General features: G+C 37.4%; 1 protein-coding gene across 1 annotated transcript in view; it reads left to right on the top strand.

Moving 5' to 3' along the window:
• The window catches only part of LOC111549357, a 29,474-nt gene extending 17,959 nt beyond the window's left edge, over nucleotides 1-11,515 (top strand). Inside the window, exons 3-4 of the mRNA XM_026456698.1 lie at nucleotides 7,045-7,139; nucleotides 8,809-11,515. Coding sequence (XP_026312483.1) covers nucleotides 7,045-7,139; nucleotides 8,809-8,892 — 179 coding nt within the window. The 3' untranslated portion in view covers nucleotides 8,893-11,515. The remainder of the gene's footprint in view (nucleotides 1-7,044; nucleotides 7,140-8,808) is intronic.
• Nucleotides 11,516-16,273: the final 4,758 nt, after the last annotated feature.

Raw genomic sequence — 16,273 nt, 5'->3', positions numbered from 1 at the left:
TTCTGTGATAGAAAAGTGAAATGTTATGGTTTAGAGACATTGTGAGTTAAACTTCCACTCCTGAGGAAATGTTAATTTAAAAGATACATTATATATCTTTTTAGGTAGTCAGCTGGTAAAACAATTTGGAATATCTTGACCTACCTGAGGAGCACGCTTGTTCTGTGTGAATAGTGAGGTCTATTGGTTGTAAGTTCAGTGTACACTTCCTTCACACGGTTACTACCAGAGTGCTTTTACAGCCCCCATTTACATTCTCTTGACTTTCTCCCAAATCTTGGCTGCAAAAACAGTCAGTTCCTCTGCCATCTATTTTACCTTGATTTTCTGTACCCAGTTCCTGGATTTGTTTTTTATTATCCTCATCAAGATATACTCAGTCGATCTACAGTAGAGATAAAATTGTTGCCAAAATTATGCAGGAGTAAATTCATATGTACCGAAGCCTTCACAAATGAAATTGAACCTGGGGAGAAAAACCGTGCTACATTGAAAGCGTTTTTCTCCCCTCACATACACATGAATAATTTGTTTAATTGAGCTCTGGATTCCTTGGGGCACAAAGACTAAATATTTATAGTTCTTTGTGTACACTAGATGGTTGGTGGGAGCTCCCCACAACAGCTCCAGAGACAGAATTACTTAGCTGGTTCAGATGGGAACACATAGCAAACTTATTTCTCTAGCTGGGCATATTGACAGAAAACTCCCTACCTATTTGCAGAATTTGAGCCACTCTCCTCACCTCCCACCTCTTCCACCTCCTACAGACTGTGTTGTATTCTTCCTTCTACTTCTGATGCCTCTTAAAGTCTTTGATCCTACTGCATTACTCTCACTTACACAGATCTCACTGTCCCTCTCCTGAATCCAAACAATGCTTGCCTTTTCAAGATGTACTCCATTTTGCCTCAGCTTCCTTTATTCATTCTAAGAGGGCATTGCAAAAACATCTGCTTCTATTCTGCATCCACTTCACCTCTTTTAACTTTTCTCAGTCTCCAATTTTCTCCTTTGTCATTATCCCAAACATATTTCACTTAGTCTCTAAATATTGATTGGTTGGTTAGTTCTGCATAATACAAAAGGGTTGCTGACTCTACTTAAAAAGTAATGAGAATTATGACTTCCCACAGAATACGTAGAGAGCAGATAAACTCTTAGTGTGACAAACTGAGAAAATAAACACTTTATCTTATTAGATTGTTTCCACAGGGATGCAAATGAAACAAGTGATACGTCACCACCATCAACTAAATTACGAACACTGCTTAGGTTTATTAAATCCATTATTATACCTGCAGCCATTTTTTAAATTATTGCTTTTGAAATTACTATCTTGGTCAAAAGAGCAGGAAAAATGCTCATCGAATCAATAATGTATCCTTTTAACCTAACCCTAACTCCTAAGAGTGGTTGCAAATATGTGAACGATTGGTTAAGGTAAGGGTCCATCGGGGAATAAGGGGTCAATGGAGCATAAACAGCAGCAGTCAGGGTGCAGCCAAATTACCCTGTAAACCAGTTGCTGTTCCATGAACAGATAGGAGGTGGGGTCTAAAAATGTTTAAATCATGAAGATCTGAAATCTGCATTCACTTAAATTCATTTGGTTTCTCTTAGCTGTGGCAGATCGACTTTACTTACCCTGTCTGAATTATATTCCTCATCCTTACCATGGCTTCATAGTGGGCAAAGTGGGCTTCCCCATTCAAAAATTTGAGGCATTACTTGCTAATTTTAAAGATAACATTAAATTGGACCAAGTAGCTGATTTTATGTGGGCATTGTTCCTTTTGTTTAAGCCTCCATTATAAATAGGATTATTACGTTTGTTCTTTTGTGATATTTTAGCTCACCAGATTATCAAGTCAAGATCATGGGTTGTTCACCTCTATTTATACAGAACCCGGAACATTGGTAATGCTTACTTCATGTTTGATTAGTGAAAAAGTGAGTGGTTATGAATAGAAGAGCTGGGAAAAAAGAGGAAAAAAGGCATTTTCATGGGCCTATGTTGTGACAGAACAGGCATGAAAGAGCAAAGCTTATTTAGAATGAAGACAATTCTCCAGCTTGGTTGAAAGTTGTAATATATGTGTTAGGAAAGGTTAAATGTGGTCAAATTTGAATGCCAGATTGAATTGCAGATTTAGGAATTGGGTACTTATTCTATAGATAGTAGAAGGTTTGAACATTTTGTAACAGGAGAATGACTTGGGAGGAATAATGTTTTAGAAAGATTTGTCTTGCTGCAGAATGCAAGAAGGACTGCATTAGGGAGGGATTGGAGGTTGGAAGGTGAGGGATGAGGTTTACATAAAAAGGAAGGTAAAGCCTGAACTGGAGAGGTAGTGCCATAATCATAAAATAAAGGTGATGGAAGAAATATTTTTAAGGAAGAATCACTGGACTTTTTGTTATTTTGGGGTTTGGAGGGCAAGGGAGAGCCATGTGAAAGATGACTTTCTGATTCAGAGTCAGAATGACATGAACATTGTTAGTTCTATTGCATATATCAGAGGAACCTGGTGCCAGGTGAGTGGGAGGGTAGGGAGGGTTTGGAAGTAGATTATAAAAACTGTAATTTGAAGGACATTTGGAAATATATGAGCATAAATATCCACACACAGTTTAAGATAAGGGACTGGCTGGGCGTGGTGGCTCACGCCAGGAATCCCAACACTTTGGGAGGTTGAGGTGGGCGGATCACGTGAGGTCAGGAGTTCGAGACCAGCCTGGCCAAGATAGTGAAACCCTATCTCTACCAAAAAAAAAAATTAGTGGGCATGGTGGCACGCATCTGCAGTCCCTAGCTACTCAGGAGGCTGAGGAAGGAGAATAACTTGAACCTGGGAGGTGGAGGTTGCAGTGAGCTGAGATCATGCCACTGTACTCCAGTTCCAGCAACAGAGTGAGACTCCCTCTCAAAAAAAAAAAAAAAAAAAAAAAGATAAAGGACTAAAATTCTAGAATAAAATTGGATCAAAATAAATATTTGGTATATGGAAGTGATAAGTGATTTTTAGAGTGTGGAAGAATTCTCTAAGAGAGATACTGCAAGATGAGCAGTAAAAATAAAAATTAAACTTTGGAATTACTTGTTAAATTTGGTCATTGTGTACTAAATGTGTGTGCATTGTCCAATGTACATGGACAAACAAGATGATCAAATGAATATTTACAATTATTTTCCACATTACCAAAACAAGTTAATTTGGTTGTGACCTTACTAAATTAATGTCTTAAATTGACTTAAACTAGAGTGATGGGACCAAGGATAATTAAAGGCACCCCATCCATCCTGCAGCATTTCCAAAGTGGGAGGCATTTTGAAACGTTAACATAGATAGTATCATTATTTATTGCTTCATCTGCTCCTATACATATTTCATATGAATATATCAGATAACCTTCTCTGAAAAGACTTATTATTTACCATGATTTGGTGGTCCTTGATATTATAATGTCAGGACATCTTAATGTCATTTGTTTTAAGTCTTAGAAACAATAAAACTTCTATACAAGTAACATTAAGCAGATCATCTCACATAATTCTTTTACTCATCTTACATCTCAATACCCTACAGGTTTATAACTCCTACTGAAATGTTTATTACATACTATTAACTAACAGTTATATAATGTTTTACAATGTGCTTTTACATAATGTTCAATTTGATGTTCATAGTAAATCTGTCAGCATGGCATTATTATTATTATAATTACCATCTTAAAGATGAATAAAATGAAGCTCAGAGAGGTTAAGTAACTTTCCTAAATGTTTTTTTTCTTTTTATTCCAAAGGTTTATGGGACTCCCCAGTAGTCTCTATGTAGAGTCTAATGTAGAATCCAGGACTGCACAGAAAATTCACTAGATGTAAGAAACAATGATAACCTCTATTTTTACATTAAAAAAATAAGATACAAGTTAAATTTACTAATGTTTAATGTGCAGACTGACTCTCAAAGATCAAACAGTCTCTATGGTCATGTTCCCTGTCCTATTTGGTACAGGAGAGGTCTGGAAGAGATGTCTGAGCGCTCCAAAATGCAAGCAGCTTCACAGAGGTAACCTCTCTTGTTTACTCACTCTCAGTGTTGTGTCATAAGCAGTTCAAATGAGCCTAGATACAAGGATTTATAGATTATAGGACCGTTTTTTAATGGGTACTTCATTTTTGCTTTAATAATTATTTTTGATTGTTAATGAAAGTGACCATTTCCACATATATTGAATATTGAATTTATAGTTCCTTACATATTTCCTTCTATTTCCTGTGTCCCATTCATCTATCTAGTACAAAAACCGTAACAGAAAAGCCTATTTTAGATTGTAAAATTTCTAAATTATCTTTTAAACAAAATATGCAAAGATATTCCTTCTTATTCATGGTCTGATGAGTTGTCAGTGTGATGCTTTATATTCTTATACATACGATCCCTTCCTTCTCTCCTTCCTTCCTTCCTTCCTTCCTTCCTTCCTTCCTTCCTTCCTTCCTTCCTTCCTTCCTTCCTTCTCTCTCTCTTTCTTTTCTTTTTTGAGATGGAGTCTCACTCTGTTGCCCAGGCTGGAGTGCAATGGCATGATCTCAGCTCACTGCAACCTCCACCTCCCAGGTTCAAGGTTCAAGAGATTCTCCTGTCTCAGCCTCCTGAGTAGCTGGGATTACAGGCATCCACCACCACGTCCAGCTAATTTTTTTGTATTTTTAGTAGAGATGGGGTTTTGCCATGTTGGCCAGACTGGTCTTGAACGCCTGACCTCAGGTGATCCACCAACCTCGGCGTCCCAAAGTGCTGAGATTACAGGCATGAACCACTGTGCCTGGCCTCATATGATCCATTTCTGGCTAAACTACTCCTCACAAAATATACAAATGACATACATAGATTCCTGTGCAGAAAATGCTGATTGAAACTAACACTAGGTTGGGTGCGATGGGTCACACCTGTAATCTCAGCACTTTGGGAGGCAGAATTGGGCAGATCACATGAGGCCGGGATTTTGAGACCAGCCTGGGCAACATGGTGAAACCCTGTCTCTACTAAAAATACAAAAATTAGCTGGGTGTGATGGTGCATGTCTGTAATTCCAGCTACTTATGGGGCTGAGGCATGAGAATCACTTGAATCTGGGAGGTGGAGGTTACAGTGAGCTGAAATTTCTCCACTGCACTTCAGCCTGGGCAACAGAGTAAGACTCTGAATCACCAAAAAGACAAAACAAAACAAAACAAAAAGAGGCTGGGCATGGTGGCTTACTCCTGTAATCCCAGCACTTTGGGAGGCCACGGCGGGCAGATCGCTAGGTCAGGAGTTCAAGATCAGCCTGGCCAACATGGTGAAAACCCATCTCTACTAAAAAATGCAAAAATTAACAGGGTGTGGTGGCACGGGCCTGTAGTCCCAGCTACTCAGGAGGCTGTGGCAGGAGAATTGCTTGAACCTGGGAGGTGGAGGTTGCAGTGAGCCAAGACCATGCCATTGCACCCCAGCCTGGGCAGCAGAGTGAGACTCCGACTCAGAAAACAAACAAACAAACAAAAAGAAACTAAGACTAACAATGTTTGAGCAAACAAATAAGAAAATAGCAGACCTGCATGTCTATCACTCAAAATGTTATTTTTATTTTTATTTTTTTTGAGATGGAGTTTCGCTGTTGTTGCCCAGGCTGGAGTGCAATGGCGCAGTCTTGGCTCACCACAACCTCTGCCTCCCAGGTTCAAGCGATTCTCCTGCCTCAGCCTCCCAAATGGGGTCTTGGCGTGTTGTCCAGGCTGGATTTGAACTCCTGAGCTTATGCAATCTTCTGATCCCAGCCTCTTGGGTAGCTGGGACTACAGGCATGCACCACAATACCTGGCCAAAATGTAGCATTTTCATCAGCAATATTACAAGATGAAATAATGATCTGAACAACAGTTGGCCAAAAACAAATTTTTAGCTATCAAGAAGACTATTTAGAAATATATTTACATTCACTATCATTATTCATAAATATCATGTGAGCTGTATATATTCCTTTGAGATATTGGCTAAGGATAATCAAGCTATTTTAACACTAAATATCTAAAACATGAAGATGAACTCTATAATTGTTTCAGCAATGTTTGAAGTCATACGCAATCCAGTACTTTACACAATTTTACTAAAAATTAATGAAAACGTTGAGGGCTTCCTTCTTATTTAATTGCAAGAGGCAAAAAGCAGTTGTTTGCCCTGTCACAGTAGGCTAAAGTAATATACTCAATATAACTGCAAACCAACAGGCACTCCTTTTACAGCAAAAGGTGTTAGAAGTTGCAAAATGTAACTTAGAACAAATTTCAAATTAAAGGAGGGCATGCTATTCATAAAAGTATCAATATTTCTTCAAAGTCTAAGTTTGTGGTATTTGCTGGATTTTATTTCGAAATGAAGTCCATCAAGTACTACTTTTTGTGTAAGCCACTAAAGAATATGAGCCAGAAAAGATATCTCTCAATAATAAAAAAAAAGTCTTTAATGAAAGCAATGTTTTGTATATAACCAAGTTGCATTGCCTGGAATCTTAAAAAGTACTCCTAGGTCACAGACGGATTTCAGAGCTAGTACAATGCAAATTGATTTACTCCATCATATGTGAACACATAAAGCAAAATTGAAGTCACACATGTACAAAGTGCTGATGGGTGTCATTGACATGGTTAATTTCATAAAATTAAAAACTTAAACCTACAATACAAGCTCTAAACATTGCAATCCACGTGGCATGATCATGAAAATCTTTGGTATTAATACTATAGTGAAGCTGATTGGTTATCTTGTATGAAAGACATGAAAGGAGTTGAGTTTATAGATGAGTATGTATTTTTCTTGAATAACAAAAGAGATAAATATTCCTTTTCTGATATACGACGATATTAATAAGAGGTGGGGCTTTCAGGAGGTGATTAAGTAATGAGAGCAGCACCCTCATGAATGGGATTGTGACCTTATAAAAGAAGTGTGAGGAAGCTTCGCATTTCTTTTCTGTCCTTTTAACCTTCTACCATTTTAGGACACAGCAAGAGGCAACATTTTGGAAGCAGAAGGCAACTCTCACTGGAAACCAAATCTGCTGGCACCTTGATCTTGAACTTTGCAGCCTCCACTGTGAGAAAATACATTTCTGTTCTTTATAAATTACTCAGTCTCATGTACTTTGCTATAGCAGCAGGAACAAACTAAGACTATTTGAAATATATTATACAGGGCTGGGTACGGTGGCTCATGCTTGCAATCCCAGCACTTTGGGAGGCTGAGGTGGGTAGATTACTTGAGGTCAGGAGTTCAACGCCAGTCTGGCCAACATGGTGAAACCCTGACTCTACTAAAAGCACAAAATTAGCCAGTCATGGTGGCATGTGCCTGTAATCCCAGCTAGTTGGGAGGCTGAGGCATGAGAATCTCTTGAACTTTGGAGGGGGAGGTTGCAGTGAGCTGCGATCCACTATTGTACTCCAGTCTGGGTGACAGAGCGAGACTCCATTTCAAAAAAAAGGAAAATATATTAACACAGGATCAATGGGACAATGGCTTATATTTTTTCTCTTTAATTGCCATTTTAAAAATAAAAGTTCAGTGCCCTAATTATAATTACCCTCAATGGTTCCTGGTGAGTTCTTACAAATTTTTTGTATTTTGGCTCCCTTTCTCTCTTTTGGAATATCATATGACTCATGCATTTTTATAAAATCATTTTCAGTCAATTGAAGTCATTATTGTTTTTATGCTCAAATTATTCCACCTTTGGCCAAATTAGCTCTTCTGTCCTTTTGACATAATCCCATTACCTTTTTGTTTTTTCACAGGTAAGTTCTTTCTATGTTGACCAGGTTGGTCTCTAACTCGACCTCCCAAGGTGCTGGAATTGCAGGTCTGAGCCACCATGCCCAACCTCCCATTACAGTTTGATCACTATCAAACTTTGTCTTTTTTACAACAAAATATCCAAGGCTCATCTTATCTATTTCCTGACCCAAACCTCAATCTGGCCCTTTTTCTAAGGAGCCCTAGTTTGTTTTATCGGCAAGTGATATTTAGAGATCATAATCTGGTGCTAGGTTTAATGATTGCTTTTAGACTTTTTCAGTAAATAGAATTAGGAAATACACTTAAACTTTTTATCTAATTGTAGAAAATGTTAAACATACACAACAATAGTAAGAATAGCACAATAAATCCTCATGTGACAGCATCCAATTTTAACAGAAATCTATGTTTTGCTCATCTTGTTTTACCTAGTTCTCACACTTCTCTTGAAAGCTATTAAAAACCTATGGCAGAAAAATGGTCAAGGAATAGGAACTACAACTTCATAAATGAGGAACCAGAAAAGGTAAAAAAAAAAAAAAAAAAAAAAACTTGAACAGATAATCGAATTTCACAGTAATTCATTTTCAAATTAAAAAGTATAAAGATTAAAAAAATGATTTCCCCATTGTTGACTAGACTGCAGAAAAATGGGGCCAGGCATGGTGGCTCATGCCTGTAGTCCCAACACTTTGGGGGTCCAAAGTGGGAGAATCACTTGGGCCAGAGTTCAAGACCAGCCTGGGCAATATAGCAAGAAAAGGAAATTTAAAAATAAAAATAGAAGTTTCATACAATACTAAAGGGAATATAAATGGGTATAAGCTTTCTGGACAGCAATTTTAAAAATTACATAAGAAATCTTTAAAAATACTCTTCTCTCTGATATAACAAATAGACTCTACAATACAGTGATTTAAATAATACAGAAGTTTACTTCTTTCTGTCTTCTCTATCTCTCTGTGTCCAGGTTAGCGGGGAGGCATTCATGTGCGAGGTCAAAACTGAGTCACAACCACAACCAAGTTCCACCTGGCAACAAGAGGAAAAATAACATGGAGGAGTTATGACCAATGTTGTAAGGATCAGGCCTAGAAATGGCAGGCATCTCTTCCACTAATATCCTATTGGTAAAAATGTAGTCACATGGGCACACCACCTATCTGCATGGAAGGCTGGGAAATGTTGATGAGTTGGGCAGCCATATGTGTAGGAAGGAGAAAACAGAATTTGGTGGATACCTAGTAGTTTCTGCCATACCCTTGATCAGAAATTTTTCTTCTAAAGAATTTAATTCTAAAAATTAGAGACATCCCCAAAGATTTATCTGCAAGCATCACAGCTTTGTGTATAATTGCAAAAGTTGAAATCAACATGAACGTCCAAAATAGTGAATTATTTAAATAGATTATTATGCATATTATGAAATACTCTGCAACTCTTAAAAATAAATGTAATGTGCCAGGTGCAATGGGATATGCCTGCAGGCCCAGTTACTTGGGAGGCCAAGGCAGGAGGATCACTTGAACTCAGGAGTTCAAGTCTGGCCTAGACAACATAGTGAGACTTGGCCTCTAAAAAAGAAAAAAAAGAAAAAAGAAAACTGATGTAACGAATATATAATGACCATAAAAGAAGTCTACCACTATAGTAGAAATGTTTGGGGCACTCATCCCATTCATAATTATTTTACATTTAAATTACTGTTCCTATGTAAGTGGTGAGCTTGGTAACCATTTTCATATCAGGTGATACTACTGCAGTAATCATAGCTGTTTGAATGAGGAATAATCCCAATCACATTTTCTCTTAATAGTTTATTATGCTGGGCATTGGGGTTGCAAGACGATGCACAGTCCAAGCTGAATACATGTTTTCATGTACCTGTGTGTAAATCCCACTTTTATTCTAAAATTCTTTGAATATTTTATTTCTTGCAACCCAATGATCCCAAGAAAATTATATGCTTTTACCTAAAAATTAAAACCAATATTTATGGAAAAGTGTATATACAGTATGATCCCACTTTAAAAACAAAGACAAATTTATAGAAAAAAGGTTATATGGCTGATAACAATGACTGTCTCTGAGCGGTAGGATTACAGTTAATTTTTATTTTCTTCACTCTATTTATCTTTATTTTCTGAACTTTCTACAGTGAACATGTTTTATTTTTACTTTTGTTAAAATAAATAACATTTAATTTGATAGGACATTCTAAAAATCAGCCTTTGGTAACTTCAATATTCATTGGCACATTAGTCTGTGCCTGTTTCTGGGGGTCAGGTAGAACTTATGAGGATAGAGCAGTTGAAATATTATAGGTTTCATATTTTATGTCTTTACTGAAAACATTGATATATTGAATATTCGTAAATTTTAATTTTATTTTCTTTTATAATCCTCAATGTGAGGCTAAGTTATAAGGAGGTTGGTAAGGAAGTATGACACATATTGAATCAGATGTCAAGGTACCATTGGTGCCTGGATCTGACCAATAGACCATGGGAAAAATCTCAAAGAATGAGACTTGTAATGAGAACGCCACAATCTTGAATACCTTATACACAAAACACAAACATTGTTATGCATAATGTGCATGAACCCTGAAACAAAGATAATGATTTGGACCTCCCAAGTGAAGTGGTGTGAACAAAAGAAACAGCAGAGAAAAAACCCAAAATAACTAAAATGAATTGTTAGAGAAAAATTACTTCAAAAATAGCTATAACACTTTGCAATTTCAGTAACAGTTCTGCCTATGATGCAATGTAAAACATGTATTAGACATTCAGTCTCCACAATAAATTTTAATGAGCACCACAAATTTAGAATATATAAAAATATCAGTAACCTATGAATTCATCAACATAACTCACTTTTCGGTTAAGTTAGGCTGAGTTGAAATTCTACTAAGTTTTCCCATATTCTTGATAAAGGCTAAATTTGAAATAATTTATTTAGATGACTGTTAATTGGCAATTTGATAGTAGGTACATTTTATATAACACTTGATATAATAATTAACCAAAATTAATTGGTTCAATATTATCTTCTGTGGTTTATTGATCCAAAAGTACATATTTGTTATGTAAACTTATACTATGTAAACTTGTATTAGCTTTTTGCTTCCTTGAATTAATAAAGCCCATTAATGCAAATCTAAGTCTTCATAGACTTTTCCAATGCTTAGTTAAATATTAAAAACTGAGTATTGTAGTTATTTGCTAGGTATACAAGGTGTGACTCAGAGTAGAGAATAAGATGTCAGCAAATAGACAATAAGATGTCAGCAAAAGTGCCTCAAATTGTAACTGCGACAAGTTAAGGGCATTGTAAATACTATAGTTATATGTTATATGCAGCTTGCAACTTCTACTGAAGTGAGTTTAATCATGTCTTTCACATAGCTGAAGTTTGTGTCATGATTTAAGCTGATTTTCTGATTCTTATTAAAGTCTTACCTGGGGGTAGGGAGAGGTAGGCCTACATCCCACCTCTAATACTATCATTTAAGAGACAGGCATAAATCTGCTCATCTAGTAGAACACATGATGTTAGAGTATATTTTGTTGAATACTATGGAATATTAATATAATTAATTCTAAAATATCACCTAAAAATATGTCAACTGAAGATCTGACTGTACTAAATATGAAAAATAAAGCAACACATACTTTCTCTATTGCTTTTCTGTCCATTCATTGTCACCAGGCCTAGCCAGTCCCTGATACCCAATACACTACCAATAAGCCACCCTCATCTTTTCCTGGGGTTTTGCATTCACTGGTTGTGTTACCTAGTATCGCCTATAATAATCGTTAGTCATCATTAAGAAACTAAGTATTATCTGCTCCTTGCCTTTGAACACTCTTTTTGGAGTTGTGCAAATGAGAAGCCCCAAATTTATAAGTCAATATCCTCATTCCAGAGCCGCCACCCTTGTGACTTTAAATTGGAGCTCCTGTTTGACACCACTGTGTATCTCTGTCTCTGGCCATCACTTTTTTGATACATATGACTTTCCTTTCCCAATTTCCAGACAGGGCTTTTGGAATGTATGTCAAACTCAATTACTCCATAGAAAAACTGCCCTTCTCATCAACGTGCTCCCTCGAGGTTACTAGGCGAATTTTGTACCTTCTGTTTTAAAAGAGGCTTTCCCAAACTGTGCCATTTATCAATTTATTGCCCATCAGTCTCCACCTACCATTCTCCGCTATGTTTTGTGAACTGAAGGGGGACCCTGTAAACATTTCTTTATTGTCAGCAGGTACAACATTAGACATTGTCAAGAAAGGGTGCTGGAGGGCCACTTCAAGTCCACTGCAAGAGGAAGGGGCTGCTCCTGATGGCCAGGTTTGCTGTTTCTTTCAGCAAGACTGCTGGCGGATGTGCATGTCAGAGTTCCCATGGCTCTCACCTCAGTGACACTTGACAACCAGCATCGGGCCCACCAAAACCTCCTAGAAGTTTAGGCACCAGGTGAACCACTTCCTGTGAACCCCTCTAGCATATGCCTTCTGGTAAGTTTCTATGCTGTTGGTATTCCGTGCGTTCCTGTAGCAAGCACACTCTCTCCAGCATGGCATGAATCATGAATCTACATTGGTTGAAGGTGGGACAGTTGGTTTCTTCTACATTCTTGGTTCCTTCATTGTTCGTTCTTCCTCAGTCCCAGAAGTAGCTGCTTTTTGCATTTGTTATCTCTGTATTCATTAGAGTTCCCTTTTATTATGATTAATATAATATTCCTTTATATTAATTTTTTCCTTTTCAAATAACTGGTGTGGATCGAAGGCATCCTGAATTTGGTATAAGTCTATCCTTACTGTTTTCAGATACTGTAGTAAGAGGCATAAACTTTATGTAATTTTAGTAGATTTGCAGTTGCAAAATATTTGAGATAAATTTATGGCAGGAAGATTTGAAGTGAGAAAATTATGTAATTGAGTGACATTCTTATGTAAATTGGGAAAAGACTGCCATTATTGCACTTTAGCAGCATAATATCTTTGTTCAGCTCTCATGACTATCCTGTCCTATAAGAGTAAGCTTAGAGAATCACTAAAGCCAATGAACAAAATGTTGCTTAATAGAACAATTGTTGAGTTTATAAAAATTTATTTGGTTAGAGAATAAGGTTTTGTCTTCAGACTTTCAGTTATGGGTGACCCAACTTCTCTAAAACCATCTTTCCATACTATCTCTGTTTGTCAATTTAATTTTCTTTGTTTCTACTGTTCAGGATTAAAATATCAGCATTATCTCTAATTTATTCCAGCATTATTAAATATCTACTATTTGCATGGCACTGACTGGGGAATGGAAGCAGAAGCAGAAAAATGTAGATATAGAAAAATTGCTCAACGTAAATAATGAATACTTTTAGAAATAATGTAAGTGACTAATGTTCAGAAATAATGTATCACCAAAATTTCTTTTTTTTCAAAATTTCTTATAGTTCATTAGTTTGTAAATTTAATGTAAATGTTGAGAATATTATTCTTGTCATAATGTAAAGCCATGTTCTTTTACTTTAATCTCTGGAAAAAAATCACAAATCATTCATTATTATTTTAAGACAAGGTGTGTGACAGTTAAATAAAAAGTTGAGTGCATCCATTTCTTTAGTTAAATCTAAGCAGTAATTCAAATGAATTTTGGAAAACACTAACTGTCTGATTAGTTACTAGTAGTTCATTGGGTATCTACAACAACCATACTTTCATTCTCAAAATTGATAGTGATTCTCTTATGTCCCATGATAGAAATATGAAGATTATTCCACAATACCCTCTGTAGACATAAAACTTTATAAACCCACTAATGCCAAAGGGCAAGGTGATAATCCCATCAAAAAAAAAAAAAAAAAAAAGAGAGAAAAACAGGAAGTCATGCTGTTCTCTTCTTGAACACCACCTTTGCTGTCACCATGGTACTGTGATCTAGGGTAAGGCAGTTTTTGTTGTTATTGTTTTAAATAACAGAACATTCAGATAAATATCCTAAAACAGTATAAAATTGGAAGGCTAGCGTCTCTACTTTAATTAATTGCATTTGCTTCTATGTTCTACATAAGCCAAAGCCTTCCTTTAAGACCCATTCTTACCTTTGTTCACAATTTGCTCTCCTCTCACAGTCTTCTGGCCTCAATCCCCTTGTACAGTGACTCTCCTTTCTTGCATCCTGACCTGGGGATTCTCCAGCTCCCTCCAAGTGACAGAGAATCCGAAGTGCTGGCCCCAGAGCCTTTCATGTCTCTTATCAGTTCTCCTGTTGCAGACTCCAGGTGACAAGGGCTTTACTTCTGCCTGAGAGTCTCCTGGTCTGAAGACGGGTAGGAGGAAGCCTTGTCCTCCTGAGCTGCAGCTGAGTTGGTGGGTGCTTTCACTTTGCTTCAGGCTGTCCACCAACAATGGCTAAAGCATTCTTCCTGAGTGTGCCTAAACACAGATATACTTTATCGATCCTTTTTTTAAAAAATGTTTTATTTAAAACATTTTATTTAATATTTTATTGATTGATTGATTGATTTTGGAGACGGCATCTTGCTCTGTCACTCAGGCTGGAGTGCAGTGGTGTGATCTTGGCTCACTGCAACCTTTGCCTCCCGGGTTCAAGCAATTCTCCTGCCTTAGCCTCCCAAGTAGCTGGGACTACAAGCACACGCTGCCACACCTGGCTAATTTTTTGTGTTTTAGTAGAGACGGGGTTTCACCGTGCTGCCCAGACTGGTCTCAAACTCCTGATCTCAGACAATCCACCAGCCTCGGCCTTCCAAAGTGCTAGGATAACAGACATGAGCCACTATGCCCAGCCTACTTTATCTATCTTATGTTTTTTCCAAAAATAAATCTATCCTCAACATGAAGAATTTAGATTTTTCCTGTTTAAATGACTCCAGTACTAAGCTTTAGGGAACAGTAATGTTCCTTATTATCTTTATGTTAAGGGAATAAGCACTTTGAAGGCCCAGATGGTGTATTATTTATGTAGGTATTTAATAATGCTGAACTTGAGTCAGAAACAAAACCAATGTTTTAAGCCCAGTTGGTTGGCAGAAGAATACAATTTTTCTCCTGATAGTGAGAGATGAATTTCAGTTCATCTTGCCCATAAAATATTGACTTCATGCAACATGTACAATGTATTTCCCAGGACAGAAAACTGGGAATCAAAGCTCTCTTTTGTGAAATCTAATCTACCATCATGTCCAGTTAATCCTACTTCATGGCTATATCTCTTGACTCTGTTATCTTTTTTCCAAACCCTTTCTTACACTATAGGGTCTACAGAATAAATTCAAGTTTTGTAGTGTTGCATACAAAGCACTTTATTATTTGACCGTTGCCTACATTGTGGCCTCAGTTTTAGCTGCCCCTCATTTGTGGTCATGAATATGCAGCACTTAGGTTTTCTACTGCAGAGAGTGTAATTGACTGATGGCCCCAGATAGTGTCCGCTGGATCCACTCTTGTGTTCATGTAGACACCATGATTCCCACAGGGTTTTCTCAGTCAGAGTACAACAGGGAAGGATTCTAATGCAGGCTTATTTTTATGAGACAGGGTTCCTTTAACAGGTGATTCTAGCTGGAGTACTCTGCTAAACTTGGCCTGGCTAAGAATTTCTTTTTCTTTCTTTATTGTTTTTTTTTTTTCTTTCTTTTTTTTTCAAAATTAGAGACAGAGACTCGCTCTGTCACCCAGGCAGAAGCATAGTGATGTAATCTTGGCTCACTGTAACCTCGAACTCCTGGGCTCAAGTGATTCTCTTGCTTCAGCCTCCTGTGTAGCTGGAAATACAGGCATGCACGACCACACCCAGCTAATTTTTTATTTTTATTTTTTGTAGAGAAGGGATATTGCTATTTTGCCCAGGCTGGCCTTGAACTCCTGGCCTCAAGCAATACTCCTACCTTGGTCTCCCAAAATGTTGGGATTACAGGCATGAGCCATAGTGTCTGGCTTGCCTAAGATTTTCTTAGAGCTGGGCCACATCTGAGACTCATCCTACACAATTCTCCTCCACATCTCTCTCTGTCTCTCACAGGGGTCAGACTGCCATTATGGTCTGAAGGTTCCTCCTGCCTTCTTTAGCTCTTTCTTCTTTATCCATCATAGGCATTTCTCACCAATATATTTCTTGCACATCTAATCCCATTTTGGCATTTTCTTCTTGGAGGATTCAAACTAACAAAACTGGTGCCAGGAGTGGTTTGAAGAAACAAGTGATAAGACTGCATTTGGGAACCTTCAGGCAGAGCAGGTCATCTTGAGGGTTATATGTGGATAGTTTGTGGCACTAGGTGGCCGCTTAATTGCTAAAGGTTTCACTGATGGTAATCTTGGAAGGGAAAACACCCCAGTGGAGGGGAACACCACTGCACATGCAATTATTCAGGCATTTGAAAGACATGGGGGAAATGGTAC

Source organism: Piliocolobus tephrosceles, chromosome 3 (assembly GCF_002776525.5).
Source record: "Piliocolobus tephrosceles isolate RC106 chromosome 3, ASM277652v3, whole genome shotgun sequence".
In the NCBI taxonomy this organism is placed as follows: Eukaryota; Metazoa; Chordata; class Mammalia; order Primates; family Cercopithecidae; genus Piliocolobus; species Piliocolobus tephrosceles.
This window is presented reverse-complemented; position numbering and strand designations above follow the sequence as displayed.